Source organism: Thermobia domestica, chromosome 3 (genome assembly GCF_964235325.1).
Source record: "Thermobia domestica chromosome 3, izTheDome1.hap1.1, whole genome shotgun sequence".
NCBI classification, from domain to species: Eukaryota; Metazoa; Arthropoda; class Insecta; order Zygentoma; family Lepismatidae; genus Thermobia; species Thermobia domestica.
In genome coordinates, this window is record NC_137456.1 from 131,943,103 (window position 1) to 131,960,054 (window position 16,952).

Consider the following 16,952-nt stretch of genomic DNA (forward strand, 5'->3'; position numbering starts at 1 on the left):
TAAAGTTGAGTTGAGTTGAGTTGATTTTAGTTTAGCGTCCCTTTCAGCAGCGAGGCTATATGAGACGTGGACCTACTGATTAACGTGGAATCCGAATCATGTGAGCTCCCGCCGGGAATCGAACTTAGGTCTCTCACGCCGAAGGCGCCTATGCTAACCGCTTAGCCACGAGGGAAATCACCAGTTAAAAGTTACAAGTAATTCAACAATAATTATACTTTCACTTAATCACAGTTAAGCATCCCTCCAGATCACTATATCAACAAATAAAGGATAATTCACATTTCTAGAAATCCTTAAGTTGAAGTTTAACACTTATAAAGGTGTTATTTAAAGTCACAAATATGAATCCGTGTATACTGCACAAATGTTTCTTTGTATTAAATTATATTTTATTGCCTTTCTATAACGTAGATAAGCCCCTTAGTTCATTCAGTGATCATTAGTTATCTCAATATTCCATAGGCGAAGTTTGTTCAATTATTTGCATAATTACTTGAATTACATAAAATTCTATATATTATGGTTTTATCTGCTATTTGTGACCGCGATACCTCAGTGGTAGGGCTCTCACATCTATGCATGAGATTCATGGTTCGATCCCAGCTCACGACAAATGGGCTTTGCAATGGACGAATGTCTTGTTTGTGGGTTTTCTCGGGGTTCTGTTTCCTCCTACTTTCTTGACTTCACTATTTCATGTATTATCATCACAATCATCTTTAACCAGTAGGATATAAACTGAAATATTTCATTTTTAATTTTTTTTCTATCCACCATTTACAACCAGGATTTCTCATGTATTTATCAAAATTGATTTAATTTATATATTTCGTAATATCGGCTTACATATGTAGTTATGAAGTGTATAATATGTAGAGTAGTTAATAAGATCTTCATAAACCTTGTTTTCATTTGTAAAATGTATTTCTTAGTCTTCTAGAAGCTTCTTACTTGTCTTTTCTTTTCTTTTTCTTTCTTTTTTTTTAATATGATAGTGTTCGAAAGAATAAAACATAGACTTTAAACGGGGTATTCGGGAGAGATTACGGTTTATATATAGGATTTAATCTTACTTACTAGGCTTAAGAAATATAATACTATAACATGGGTTTACCCTTATAAATAGTAGAAAGATTACAAATAATATTTTATTGTATAGTAATGACAATAGCAGACAATTTTAGCATAAAAACTAAGTCAACTAACTCAATACGATGATAATTTTGAAAATAATGCCTCTAGCAGCAAAAATACTGTTTACATCAAACAAAATTAAAATACGAATACTCGTTACACTCCTTTCTAAAGTTCCATTCATACCATCATTCAGTTTTTTTTTTTTTTTTTTGTTTTTGTTTTTTTTTTAGAATAGAACAAATATTACTAAAATTCCTCTTATTACACCGAATTATACAGTGGTACAAACGAGGAAATTTAATAAATGCATACTGCAATATTACTAGATAAACTATCAAAGGATTACAAACTATTTTTTTATAAATGCCTCTAAACGACCTAATAAATCTGTGGATGCAGCTGTTTTGATTTCCAAAACATTTTTAAAAAAAATTAAATAAGTTACATAGACCTCCATATTTGAAGGAGACACAATTCATATATAAAACAATAAGATATCAAGTCCACTTGTATATGCTCAGATTCATTAAGTGTTCTGACAGTAATAAATCATTCACTGGTCCAATAATACATCTTTGAATATATTAAGCATTAAAATAATCATAATTCATGTAATAATATTAACATCGTATTCGCACGTACCAAAGCGCCTATTATCGTAACTTTGAGTGAGGAAGTAGATTTATTATTCAAAATGAAAGTAAAGAGAGGACAAATTACAATTTTAAACTTCCATACTCTAATTTCAAAATCATCTCAGATTTCATTTAAAAAAAAACCATGCAGGAAAACAAACAATTTGGGACCTGTTAAACTTTTTGGAAACATCAAAAATATAAATGATAAAAATATATGGAACGAAACATCGATGGTCCAGATCAAAAATTATTATATAGATTAATGTTAAATACGGCTCAAACATCTGTCGAACTGTATCTTATATAAAAAAGTAGCATACAAATGTGTATTAATGCGAAGAGTATATTCGTACATTAAACCAAATTTTCAAGTTTGAAAGTTTTCAACAGCAATAAAAGGGTTTTTTTTTTTTAATGCACGAATTATGCGTTTATTATACCGATCAATCTCAAGCGTATATTAGCATTCCAAAGCAAGGATTTAATAATAATAAAAAAAAAGTCGGATCACATTCATCCAAGAAAACAATCGAAACTTATAACTACGGCAAAGTATCAAGATATATTCATTACTGACAACAAAGATAGTGTAATTAGAGATGGACATAAAGAAAGAAAAAAATATTTCTAACATATTTCATCATATAAATCAATATATAAATCTTGAACAATAATTTTTAAAATACCTAAAACATCCTTAGATCTTTTTTAAAAAGAAAAAAATTTCAGGAAGAAACTATTAGTGATTGACAACAAAAGCTTCAATTAAAAGATAATGGTGATATAGATCAAAGGTTTACGCAAATGAAGCAGAAACTTCATCCATATTAATTCTGTAAATATTACTTAATTAATACTTTTCTGACTAGAGTATATATTTATTTATTAAAATTGAAATAAGTCGCAATAGTTTCAATAACTTAACGTTATCTTAATCAAATCTTAACATTTAAGTTAACGTCTGATGAAGATAACGTTAAGTTATTGAAACTGTTACGACTTATTTTAGTAAGTATATACTGTGGTTAGAAAAGTAATTTATTATACGTATATATATATATATATATATATATATATATATATATATATATATATATATATATATATAATATATATATATAAGAATTATAATTACAAACATAAGTTAATGAGAAACATGACCAGACCTCAAGACCTCATAATCTTTAAAACTATTATGAATGAAAGTTAATAGGTAATAGGCTAAACAAAATGTAGTGTTACGAAACAAACTCAGAAATAACGATGCATTAAGTAAAATATTCATTAACATGAAAATAATATTTGGAATTGTAGAAGTCACAGATATACGCATTAATGTTTTTGCTTCCAAGGACAGTATTCTTTTAGCCCAATGTTCAAATGGAGTTAATAGGATGAACAAAATTGGCTAACTGCTAGTGGACGCCGCTAGGGTAAATAAACTTGTAAACATATTATGAATCTCACACAGAAAAAAATGCAGCCTATGATGAAAGATCAGATATATAAAACAGAGTTACTGACTCGTAGAATAATGAGATAGGCTACTGATGGCCTAAAATAAGAAATATAGCAAACTATTCTAATTAATAAAGCTAATAACACTTATTACCAAGACATGGTCTGAAATAAATTAAATTGGTAAATAGACATAATAGTAATTGGTAAATAGAATAATAATGGTAAATAGATCTAACGAATTACGTTAACCCATTACTTACTTTTCAATAATAATAATAATAAAACTATTTAAAAAATTTTGATAATTTATTTAACACCATGGGACAATCCCGAAGACTCTCGGGTAACGGCAAACATTCTGTCTGGCATTTCCCCATAAGACGCCATTTTATTGTTAAACTTGAAACTAATTCTTGACTCATACAGGCTACTAAGATTACAAAGAGCTAATGCTCAAATATAGGGGAATATATAGCCTTATCTGTAACAATATAGATAAGAGCCGATTTACTCTTATCCCAGATTATTGAACCAACGTTGTAAGTGAATCGACAAAAACAACAGAACATCTTTCTGGCAATTGACTGTCACCAAACTTATGCTACACTTTTCTAGGTCTCTCCGCTAGCGTACAGCAAAATAGTTTGCTTTTTAACAAGCTTCCTTGGGCGTAAACTTGAGTGTTCGGCATTACCCCAGTGTTCGCGAATACCTCGGTTTCCCCTATATACAAAAATATTGCTCAACTTAGATGAATTTATTAGAAAATGTACTCAAAAGTTAACTAATTAAAAGTTAAGTAATTTTTTCCTTAATAAAGAACTTATTACTTTCGTTTCAATTACAAATTATTTTACAACTTTTCTGTATATTTCCAATAGGATTGACTGACACGTTCGAACCTTTGTCGGTATTTGTGGTGGCGATGATCTAGCAATTACAGTGAATGTAAAAAGTATTCATACACCTCGGAAAATGGAAACATGTAACTTATCACGGTGAACAAACACCACTTGAACTGAAAATTTCTGTTTTATTTCTTCAAGTGTAGGAAACATAACACAAAAATACAATGATATGAAACAAATTAGGATTGTAGTAAAGAAAGAAGCTACTGTTCGTGCAGGTAATTCAAAAAGGTTGTGAAAAGAAAGAAATATCAATCAACAAAAAGTATTCATTCACTTCACTTAGTGGCTTTCTTTTCGTCAGATGGGCCACTTTAGTACTTCGTAGGATATCCTTTCGCTGCTGTAATAGCTTTAATACGCTTTGGCATTGACGCTACCAAATAATTGCTTTCTTTGATGATAGAATTTTCTGCCATTCCTCTTGCAGAACATTTTGCAAGTCTTATTTATTCGAAATCGGTCGTTTTCTAATCTGTTTGTCAAGGTAGTCCCAAAGGTGCTCAATGGGATTAATGTCGGGGGATTGGGGAGGTGTTGCCATGTATTTTGGCGTATTTTACAAGATCCAAAGGCGTGTGTTTAAAGCGGAATGCTTTGGATCATTCTCCTGCATGAATATGGAATTTTGTCTAATCCCCATTTGTTCAGCAAATGAATTGAGATTCGATTTTAAAATATCAATGTGCTGATAATGATTCATCGTACCATCTATAAAGTGCAAGGATCCTACACCAGATGCACTCATACACCCCCAAACCATGATAGAACCACCACCATGTTTCACTGTAGGTTTCAGGTTTAGTTCTCGAAACTCTGTATTCTTTTGCCTCCACACCATGGTTCGTCCATCGGATGCAAAAATGTTGAATTTGCTTTCATCCGTAAATATCACACGGTTCCAGAATTCTTGTGGTGTATTTCGGTGTGCTTTGGCAAATGTTAACCTTTTCTTCCTATTCACTTCACTCACAAAATATTTTCACAGGGCTACTCGACCATGAAAGCCACGTTTTCTCAAGTAATTGCGAATCGTAGAATGTGAGACATGTACTTAAGTTCTTAATAAAGCTCACTTGCAAGCTCTGGCACACTTACGCGGATGCTTTTTTACTTTTCGAACTATCAATGACTGAAAATGTGTATTTAATTTCACTGGACGTTCTGTTCTATGTGTATTTTTCAACGTTTTTCTCTGTTCCACTCTATCAATAATACTTTGAATAGTCCATCTAGGCCTACCAACCATGCTTGCGATTTCAGAAAGTGACTTACACTGGTTATGCAGACAAATTATATTTTTTCGTTCCTCTTCTGTAATTTCACGACCTTTACGCCCCATACTGCCGCACTTCCAAACTCCGTGATAATGTTGTGAACTTGAATGCACTCCAAGGGAATATAGATTGATTGATTTTGATTGATTTTGAGTTTTACGTCCCGTTCAGCAGCGAGGCTATATGAGACGTGGACCTACTGATTAACGTGGAATCCGAACCACATGAGCTCCCGCCGGGAATCGAACCCGGGTCTCCCGCGTCAAAGGCGCGTACGCTAACCGCTTAGCCACGGAGGAGCTCCAAGGGAATATAGAACAAACTAGAGTGCATTTACAGGCCTGTCGTTCGTTTCTGTGCACGGAGAGTGAGGTATTCCTGTGAGAGTTGTGTACTGTATGAATACTTTTTGCACATTAATTTTCAGACTTTTCCATATTTTGTCTCTGTAAACCAAGGTCAAAATAGCATTTGTTGTTTATACTTCCCCCAAGTCTTCCTTTCCGGAACACCTTTTTCTAATCGTCCAGTGAGTTGGATTTACATATCATGGAAGCGGGACAAAATCTCATTTTTTACAAAAATATTGGCTGTATGAATACTTTTTACACTCACTGTATATTTACTCGGAAATCGGTATTGTTTAGTCTGCTACCTGTCTCCTCTCCGCTTCTTTCTTCTGAGATATACATAATTCTTACTTTGCTAAAATATTTCCACCTTTTTAGTTTCTACATGTTTGGCTAAAAACCGTATTAGATTTTTTTTGCGCTTTTTCCGTCCCTCCAGGCTGTACCGTATCTCTTCATTTTAGCTGAATTGTGTGAACAGGTCGTTTCAAAACATCAATACGGTATGTTTTTTCCTTCTTTTTTTCTTCTAAAGTCCGTTTATTTTTGTGTACGTATATTTTTTTGTCAAATCACTCCTTTCCTTACATACCAACCATCCTGTGTTTTGAACGCTCCACTGGTTCTGCGTGTAACCATTGGAGTTTCCTGTTTGACCGACGCGAAGCTTGCTCACTGTTGCCAAATCATGTAAAGAATTCATCAATACAATCATGATCATATTTTTTAAATTTCTATTTTAGGTTTGGATATCAATATCACTAATATTTAAGTTAATGTCTTGTGATGAAATAATAGGCTATCTATCAAACAACCATATTCCTTTCTAAAGCTATGTAAAATATTCTTTAGAGTGAAAATTTCTGTAGTAACGTTCGTAAGTCCTAAAAATATTCGCACAAATCCTAACTTTAGATGTACTATTTAGGACTTTTGCCTAGGGCCTTTAAGATTTGACTTGTAGACGTAGATAATTCTTCGGACGCTTTCGGATTAGTGGATGTTCCTATATATGTACCAAATTTCACATAAGTAAATCCCCACGCTAAGCGGGTTTGCATATCCAGGCTCCTAACTATGAAAATATTTACGATCACTCCAACCCCACTCATTTCACAGATTCAACCTGTTGTATATAAGTTATTAGGACATAAAATTGAATGTAATTTATACGAAAAACCCTTTTATGCATTGCAAGACCTGTAACGCCCAAATATTCACCACAAACTTATAGTTGTATCGACATAAACAAACAAACAAAATAAAAAAAAAGTGTGGAGCAGGAAACCACTTTACACAAAAGTCAAAAGAGGTCATTGAAGACATACGAACTGGTCGAGCGGTTTGGGTGACTAGTCTGTCAATCAGAAGTTTATGTGTTCAAACCCTGTAGAAAATATTCGTTTTGTTTTTTTTTTTTTTTTCTTAAAAGTGTGTTCCTATTTTCATCAGAGGACTGAGAACATTTCTTTGAATAAATCTTTGGAAACTACTTTTCTCTCAAATTCGATTAGAAGCGAACATTATATGAATTGCAAATCTAACATCCACAGCTGAGAACAAAATATTAAGTATGTTCAATATGTCATTATTATCCTTTGATTTGTAGTGAAAAACTAATTATAAGCATTGACAATTTCAGAAGATTCTCCCCCGGTAATGGTCAAGATATGAATGAGAAAAAACTGATAAAACATTATTAGTCCATTTGAGCATGATCCAAGATAACTTATGGCCACGAAGGGGAAATTTATGTCGACAGGATCTCAAATTCTCCGACAGGTCATGCCCTGAAATCTTCACTGTTTGAAAGGTATCCTTAACAAATAGAATATTATATTTATTTCTCCTTCTACGTTTTGAAATGGAAAAATCATAATTTTAAATAGAATTATAATACGATAAGCATAAAGATTTATACAACTAATGAAGTAAATATCCTTCTGTAAGTTATCGATTTCTATTCGGATTAAAACTCGAATATTCGTTTGCATCACACTTTAAAGTAAATCCTCTCTATATATAGTTCCTACTGGAAAGCATGTTTAACTCCAATTACTTAATCAATATTTTTAATAATATATTTTTTATTGTAATACTCTTACTATTCAATGTTGTATGCACTTAATTTCACAAAGCAAAACCTCACAAATGTATAATTGACTAGTAAATATTATCAAATAAATTATCATTTAGTTTACGTAAACATTCATCGCCTGATTTGAAACTTCGTATTTTAAATAATAATAATAATAATAATAATAATAATAATAATAATAATAATAATAATAATAATAGTAGTAGTAGTAGTAGTAGTAAAATCATAGCCATATCTTTATCAGAATTTCAGGCTTAGTCAATAAATGAATTCAACATAGTCTCTATTCGAAGCTCTATTTAATCGAATCAGATAGAAATACGAAGAGGAACTTCGAGAACAGGTAAAAGAAAAATGTTACTTTGGTGGGTTTGGAAGTAACTTTTAAGAGTTAGTTTTTTTTTTTTTTTTTTTTTTTTTTACAATTACAGACAAATGCCTTGGACACTTTTTTCTTTTCTTTAAGTTAACTGATTCACCGAACGTATCTGACATATGAGTAACTTGTCTCTATTTTCTACTCGGTTATACACGTTTTACAATCTTTTCCATTAACCTTGAACGACAAGAACACGAACACAAAAACATCCACATAGGTATGACAGTTAAAATTCCTAACTTCCCCCACGGGGAATCGAACCCGGGACCACATACACCTGAGGCCGAAACCACATACACGTGCTAGCCACTAGACTAGCGGGAAGAGCAAATAAAATGTATTTTGTAGTGTCTGAAGTTTATAGCTATTTTACCTTGTTGTAGTATGTCTATTGATTTTTTAATGTTTACCGTATTCGTTACTTTGAGGAATGATATATATTATTGATATAGGTTTTATTACATATTCGGCCATAAATATTATATAAATTATCAGAATTATTCATGATCTTCCATGGAAATTCACTGGTGCATGCGCAGTAGAAACAGAAGAACACAATTTTCTGATGTTGGTCAGAACGCAAATTTCTAACAGGCTGTCTGAATTCCTTGGTGGAAAGCAGTAGTTCCCAACCTAGGGACCCGCAGCTTCCTCCTGAGTAAGCATGAAGAGCGAGTAAGGTGGCGAAAGCTACTGGCATAAAAGAATTGTGCAATAAATAAATAAAGCACTACTTATTATGACTTTCAAATTCAGCTTGACAATTTTATAATTGCCGTTTTACAAAAACATCATATTGCACTAGGAGGGTATGCAAAAGTTTTGCTGGAAATAAATATAAATTCCTGGGATTATTATTATTATTATTATTATTATTATTATTATTATTATTATTATTATTATTATTATTGGTCTCCTACTTCTTGGCCAAGATGTGAAATATTCACTACCTTCTTCATACGGCTAAATCAATTTCTTCACTGTTTTCTCGTCACAGCTCATACCCCTAGCTATCTGAATGGCAATTTGTGTAATTGTTGCTCGACCTATGATTTTTCCCTCGCATAGTAACAGATAGTTTTCTACAGCTTTTAGAGCGAGGTATTTTGACAACCTGTAGAAATCTGCATTGTGATTCGTATTAGCAATGACAGTAAAGTGGATATTTCTGTTCCTACTGTGCATCATCAGTATCATTATATCAGAAGTATTCCGCCATTACCAGCGGGTCACTTACCGCAGCTGAGAAGCTGCCATGCTCCACGATCTTCTGTTAACCTCTCCATCTTCACATACGATTTTTCTGTTTTGATATCGCCAATAGCCTAATTCTGTTTCTATATAGTCTAATTCGTCCTCTCCCTCTCTTCCCTGCCACCATACCCTCTAGCACATCCCTCATGATATAGTTCCTTCTTAAGAGTTTCTACAGTTTCGTACATGTTTATGTCCTATAAATACAGTAAAATACAGTAAACGAAGCATTTTATGAGTCTTTTTCTTTACAACTCTATTCGTGGTCCCCTCAAAATACGATTTCCTCCATCCTAAAGGCTCTTTTCGCCATTTCTATCCTTGCTTTTATTTCACGTTCGCATGTCATATCATCACTAGTAATAGTACTCAGATATCGAAAACTAATCACTTGTTGTTTTTTCCCGCTCCTACTTCTATATTTCACACCGATCGCTTCGTTTCAATCACCATGGATTTTGTTTTTCTAACATTTATTTTCATCCCATATTCTTCACAAGCCTTTCTTAAGTTTTCTACATCTTATTAATTTTCTTTTTAGATTCTACAACAACAACCATATCAACCCCAAACCGTATACACCTCACCATTCTATCTTCTACGGAAATTCCATCTTCATTATGTAGACTCGTTTTCGTTATCTCTTCTAAATAGTTATTAAATAAAATATAATCGGCGGAATATAGCCCTATAATCTCTGTTGAACTCATCTTCCAATTACACTGTCTGTCTACTGTGCATGCACCAGTGAATTTCCATGGAAGATCATGAATAATTCTGATAATTTATATAATATTTATGGCCGAATATGTAATAAAACCTATATCAATAATATATATCATTCCTCAAAGTAACGAATACGGTAAACATTAAAAAATCACTAAACATACTACAACAGGGTGAAATAGCTATAAACTTCAGACACTACAAAATACATTTTATTTGCTCTTCCCGCTGGTCTAGTGGCTAGCACGTGTGCCTCAGGTGTATGTGGTCCCGGGTTCGATTCCCCGTGGAGGAGGTTAGGAATTTTAACTGTCATACCTATGTGGATGTTTTTGTGTTCGTGTTCTTGTCGTTCAAGGTTAATGGAAAAGATTGTAAAACGTGTATAACCGAGTAGAAAATAGAGACAAGTTACTCATATGTCAGATACGTTCGGTGAATCAGTTAACTTAAAGAAAAGAAAAAAGTGTCCAAGGCATTTGTCTGTAATTTGCAAAAAAAAAAAAAAAAAAAAAAAAAACCTCTTAAAAGTTACTTCCAAACCCACCAAAGTAACATTTTTCTTTTATCTGTTCTCGAAGTTCCTCTTCGTATTTCTATCTGATTCGATTAAATAGAGCTTCGAATAGAGACTGTTGAATTCATTTATTGACTAAGCCCGAAATTCTGATAAAGATATGGCTATGATTTTACTACTACTACTACTATTATTATTATTATTATTATTATTATTATTATTATTATTATTATTATTATTTAAAATACGAAGTTTCAAATCAGGCGATGCAATGTTTACGTAAACTAAATGATAATTTATTTGATAATATTTACTAGTCAATTATACATTTGTGAGGTTTTGCTTTGTGAAATTAAGTGCATACAACATTGAATAGTAAGAGTATTACAATAAAAATATATTATTAAAAATATTGATTAAGTAATTGGAGTTAAACATGCTTTCCAGTAGGAACTATATATAGAGAGGATTTACTTTAAAGTGTGATGCAAACGAATATTCGAGTTTTAATCCGAATAGAAATCGATAACTTACACAAGGATATTTACTTCATTAGTTGTATAAATCTTTATGCTTATCGTATTATAATTCTATTTAAAATTATGATTTTTCCATTTCAAAACGTAGAAGGAGAAATAAATATAATATTCTATTTGTTAAGGAAACCTTTCAAACAATGATAATTTCAGGTCATGACCCGTCGGAGAATTTGAGACCCTGTCGACATAAATTTCCCCTTCGTGGCCATAAGTTATTTTCGATCATGCTCAAAGTAGACTAATAATGTTTTATCAGTTTTTTCTCATTCATATCTTGACCATGACCGGGGTGAATCTTCTGAAATCGTCAATGCTTATAATTAGTTTTTAATCACAAATCAAAGGATAATAATGACATATTGAACATACTTAATATTTTGTTCTCAGCTGTGGATTTTAGATTAGCAATTCATATAATGTTCGCTTCTAATCGAATTTGAGAGAAAAGTAGTTTCCAAAGATTTATTCAAAGAAATGTTCTCAGTCCTCTGATGAAAATAGGAACACACTTTTAAGAAAAAAAAAACGAATATTTTCTACAGGGTTTGAACACATAAACTTCTGATTGACAGACTAGTCACCCAAACCGCTCGACCAGTCCGTATGTCTTCAATGACCTCTTTTGACTTTTGTGTTGTAAAGTGGTTTCCTGCTCCACACTTTTTTGTTTTGTTTATGTCGATACAACTATAAGTTTGTGGTGAATATTTGGACGTTACAGATCTTGCAATGCATAAAAGGGTTTTTCGTATAAATTACATTCAATTTTATGTCCTAATAACTTTTATACAACAGGTTGAATCTGTGAAATGATTGGGGTTGGAGTGATCGTAAATATTTTCATAGTTAGGAGCCTGGATATGCAAACCCGCTCAGCGTGGGGATTTACTTCTGTGAAATTTGGTACATGCTCTAGTTTTGAAATTCATCACCACTATATAGAACTGTGATAGTCAATAGTTGTAACAATGCTGTTATACATCAATTAATTCCAATGGTAACAGGTATACAGTAAATTTCTGTTAACCGACCACCAGGGGACCGGACCCTGGTCGGATAATGAAAAATTTGGTTAAAACTAAAATCACTAATCCATAGCTCCTAAATTATATAGCATGTCTATAATGGTTAATAAAGCTTTCATTATAATTCAATAAATTTTCAGCTTCAATTTATTGAAGACTGATTTAAGGCTTGTCCTTATCTTCCACCCGGTCTACTACATAATTACATTGTCAACAATAACAAAATAAAAAAATAGAAAAGAAAAAAATACCAAGCATGGCAAGAACATTGAAAAGAGAGCACATTAAAAAAATTAAATACAAAATAGAAAAAAATAAGAGTAATGACCGTGTGTTAGATACAATACACACCGAGATAAGCATTGATTTAGTTAGTTGTGCTGAAAAGTCTGAAACAAGAAGTAATTTTTGAGTTTCTTTTTAAACATGACTATCGAGGATGACTTTTGAATATCTACTGGAAAGTCATTCCATAATTTCACGGCTGTGACAGTGAATGAATTTGACACAGTACTAGTTTTATGTCTCGGCAGAAAAAGTAGTGACGTTTCATTACTTTTGGTGTTGCGTTGATGAGATTTTTGCTAGTATTAAAAACGTAACATTAGGTCTCTCTCTCTTTTTTTCTTTTCTTTTTTTACTTATTAATATCTTAAATAGAGTTATAAGTATTAACCTTCAATTTCATCAGCTAGTTAAATGATCCGAATATTTTAAGTTAAATATATAATGGACGCAGACATTTTGAACTCTTTGCAGTCTATTCGATAGATGGTCGTTAAAATGTAAGTAAACCATATTACAGTACTTCATTCTAGCTTTCCACTAGTTTATTCTTATTTATTTATTTATTTATTTTTTATGGCGGTTGGTAGATTTTTCAGTCTACTTAGGGAACAAAGAGAGGCTAAAGATTTCTGATATATTGTCAACGTGACTTTCCCAGTTCAAATGTTTATCAGAAAATAGTTTTTTTTTTTTTTTTACTTCATCATCAGGCATTATTACATCATTTAGGGGTATATTTGGAATATTATTAGTAGTTTTTTCACGTCATTCTTTTAGATCCAATGAAAATAGCATAAGGTTTTTTTCGGATTAATTTCGAGTTGGGTTGATTGTAACGTCCCCAGCAGCGAGGCTGTATGAGACGTGGACCTACTGATTAACGTAGAATCCGAACCACGTGAGCTTCCGCCTGAAATTGAACCCGGGTTTCCCACGCCAAAGGCGCGATGGTAACCGCTTAGCCACGAGGGAGCTCGGGTTGATTTCGCGTGCGTTTTCTTTTGACCACATCTCTCTGTTCTGAAGATCATAGTTTAATTTTGTTAATGCTTCTCGAATATTTGGTGGATTTGCTGAGACATGAAGTTTGGACGTCATTCGCGTATAGATGATACTTTACATGGCTTAAAACTTTTGGAAAATCGTAAATAAAAGAGAGGACCACGTACTGTACCTTCTTGTAAATATTTTATACCCATTGAGATGAACCTTCATTTGTCGTTATTGCTTGTTTACGAGTGAATAAACATGAGTGAATCCAAAGCAATAGCGTTAGAGGCGAAGTTAAAATAAGATCTTACTTTAGCTAACATGTCATCGGATACTTTGATTAGAGCTGTTGCAGTGCCATGATGTTTTCTGAAACCAGATTGAAAAGAATTCATTAGGCTATTTTTTTGTAAGAAACTTATCTGCTCGTGAATAAAATTTATTACCAAAATCAGAGTTTCCGACCACAAGCTGCTCTAGTGACACTCAGTTGAACGCAATAATTTATCTTGAATAAAGCACAGTAGACAATCATACAAACCATACGCTTATTTACGGTGTATTTGTATTGCTGGAAGAAAAATACAAAACCGAAAAAAATACTATTGAGCCTACAATACTGAATGAAGTACAGTACTATATTTTATAAACGCATTTACTAAAAGAAGGAAAACACATTTGAGCATAAAAATATAAAAATTTACTTTAAAATGGGAGATTTGTAGTTGTATATTGTTGTAGAGTACCAACGTAACTGGTAATGAAAATGATATATTTGTTGTAAGATGGGTGGTTAAGCCGACGGACAATTAAAGAGAAGTTAGTTAAGAGAGAGTCCACTGTAATAGTAATACTAAAACTATTATCTATTGTGCAGTTACACGCGAATTATATAAAACTAGCAGAGTGGTCATTCTTCATACGATTTGAACTACATGTACAAATTTTTCAGTGTTCAAACTAGTTTGAAAAAACTGTTGGTGCAAGCTTTTTTTCCTCACAAAAGTTACTTAAGGTCTCACACAATCTTTTAAATAAATTTTCTTTTTAATGTTTATTTTTTCAGTTTCTAAGAATACGAGTACCTATTTATCGCATTAGATATTTACATCCTGTACGCCATATTATATAAAGGAAGAAATTCCGAGTAACTGGCTGCCAGACTAATCAACACTCAAGCCAAACCGCTTACGGTGGAAACTTGAAATTTGGACAGGGCATAGGACATGAGATACCATTAAAGGAGGATTTTTGGGAAAGGAGGAATGAGCATGAAAAGTATTATATTAAAATGTACATAGTGTTTCCGAATTCTTGAATAGAGATATGAGATTTGGTGTACGGGCTTCTCATTTAAAGTAATAATATACATGTTTGAGCTTTTTAAAAAAGTAATTTAGAAGGGAAGAAAATCGGGTACGCAAGAAAACGGAATGGGATTACAATTATTAAAAGATGACCATACCTCGGAATTCGTTTACTTTAGAGACATGAAATGTGGTATTTGGATTTCGTATTTAACTTATTCAACATATTTCAGCGTTTTTAGGTATTTGACATAGAATAGAAGAAAAAGGTGCCTTTTTTTTTAAAGGACCATACGAGATGTTCAGATTTTTTGCGTGACCTTGAGTTCAGTCAAATTCTACATATATGAAAGGTACAGAAGGGAGTACACAAAGTATTCCCTACAACATCATATAGGAGCATTTACCAGTAGTAGTAGTAGTAGTAGTAGTAATATACAAAATTTCGTTTGTATATGTTAAGCGCTTCAAAAGAAATTGATAATAATAATAGGAAACTTTTAAATCATCATTGGAGTAAAATTTAAAAAAAAAAGTCAGTTTTACACATAGTTTAGGATATATGGAGAATATTGGTACACAATTTAAAGCAAGAAAATGCTCCTCTTTCCATACTAAATGTTGAATTCCAGAAAATCTCGTCTTACTCGGTCAATCTAAAAAGAATGTTAGTGCACACCTTTATTCGTTTGTGGCCAACTTTGTTTTAAAATATTTTTTTAAAAGGAATCTTGCATCCATTATACTTCAAAACTAGTTTTCGAAAATCTAGCCTGTGTTGTTCACCCAAGAAAGCAACCGAATTTCACGCACATGGTGCAACGAGTAGAATTATGCTTTTACAGATTTTTACTTGTAATTTTTTTTTCTATTTTAGTAGAACTAACAGGTCTACAGCATTTACATATATATCGCACACAAGGTATGAAGAATTTCCACGCTCGGAAAGGATAAAATCATCATCATGATACAAAATAGCTATAATTTTCTTTATTCCTGTAGGGATTTAACCGATAAGTAGATACACAAGCTAAATCTCGTAATTGCGTGATTCGTGTAAATTACATTTAGTCATATTTTGAGCATGAAAAATAAAGTACTCATTTTGCATTTTAGAAAACTAAGTACTTAAAAGTAATTTTCTTTCCTTTTTTGTTACATTACAGATAGGAGACCAAATCGTTCGTATAAACGGGTTTTCCGTTGAAGATGCCATACATCACGAGGTATTACAGCTCATACGCAACCAAAACCACCTGTACTTAAAAGTGAGAAGTAAGTACTGACCTATTTATTATTATTAATTATTGTAAGTTAATCGTTAATAATAAATTAGCAATAAGAAAAGCGCCAATAGTCGAATACTTTGCCGCTTATTAGGAACAACAGTAATCAAATGTGTTTTTATACTGCTGGGAAGAAGTGTAATTAACTTTGCTTTTACACATTATTACTTCGACGACTGTTAAAAAATATTGCGAAGAGTATACTGAAATAGTAATCGTATCATCTGTTGAGGCCGCGGAGATGAGAAACAACATACTTCACTTGAATACTGCTTATTCTAGCTTTGGACCTATGCATAGATTTTATTTGTTGTATTTCATCTCTTCAAACACAGATCCACAAGTTCGATACTAGGTTGAATAATTCTCCTTTTCTTTCTGTTTTCATTCAACCAATCCTTTAATTTCTTCGTGTGTAAGCTTCCATGTAGTCGAGTGCCTACCACATTGAACATTATTTTTATCGCTTGTAGCCTGACTTCTATCCCGGGCAGACTTAGTCTGTTAGTTTTAGTGTTTCATTTACTTATGTTAAACCAGATCATCCGCTTGCATTTTCATTCAGCTCTATGTGGGAAATCACTGAAATCTGAGCTCTCTACGAGAATGTTACACGTACACTGTTTCTACACTATAATTTAAATTGTCTGGATATAATGTTTTATTACTCTGCTTAGCCCAAATCTTGAGCGAATAGCATTGCCTCTGATTCTTAGGAGTATTGGTTCTGATATCAATTTATATAAGGCAAGTATATGTCATGCTATAA

The 16,952-nt window shown here is 32.4% G+C and overlaps 1 protein-coding gene across 8 annotated transcripts in view; it reads left to right on the forward strand.

Annotated features, from left to right (window-relative positions):
• Positions 1 to 16,952, forward strand: part of LOC145680743 (uncharacterized) — a 488,043-nt gene that overhangs the window by 362,655 nt on the left and 108,436 nt on the right. For all 8 annotated transcript variants that reach the window (XM_081751705.1, XM_081751706.1, XM_081751709.1 and 5 more), the window contains one exon: positions 16,064 to 16,172. In XM_081751705.1, the coding sequence (XP_081607831.1) occupies positions 16,064 to 16,172 (109 nt within the window). The remainder of the gene's footprint in view (positions 1 to 16,063; positions 16,173 to 16,952) is intronic.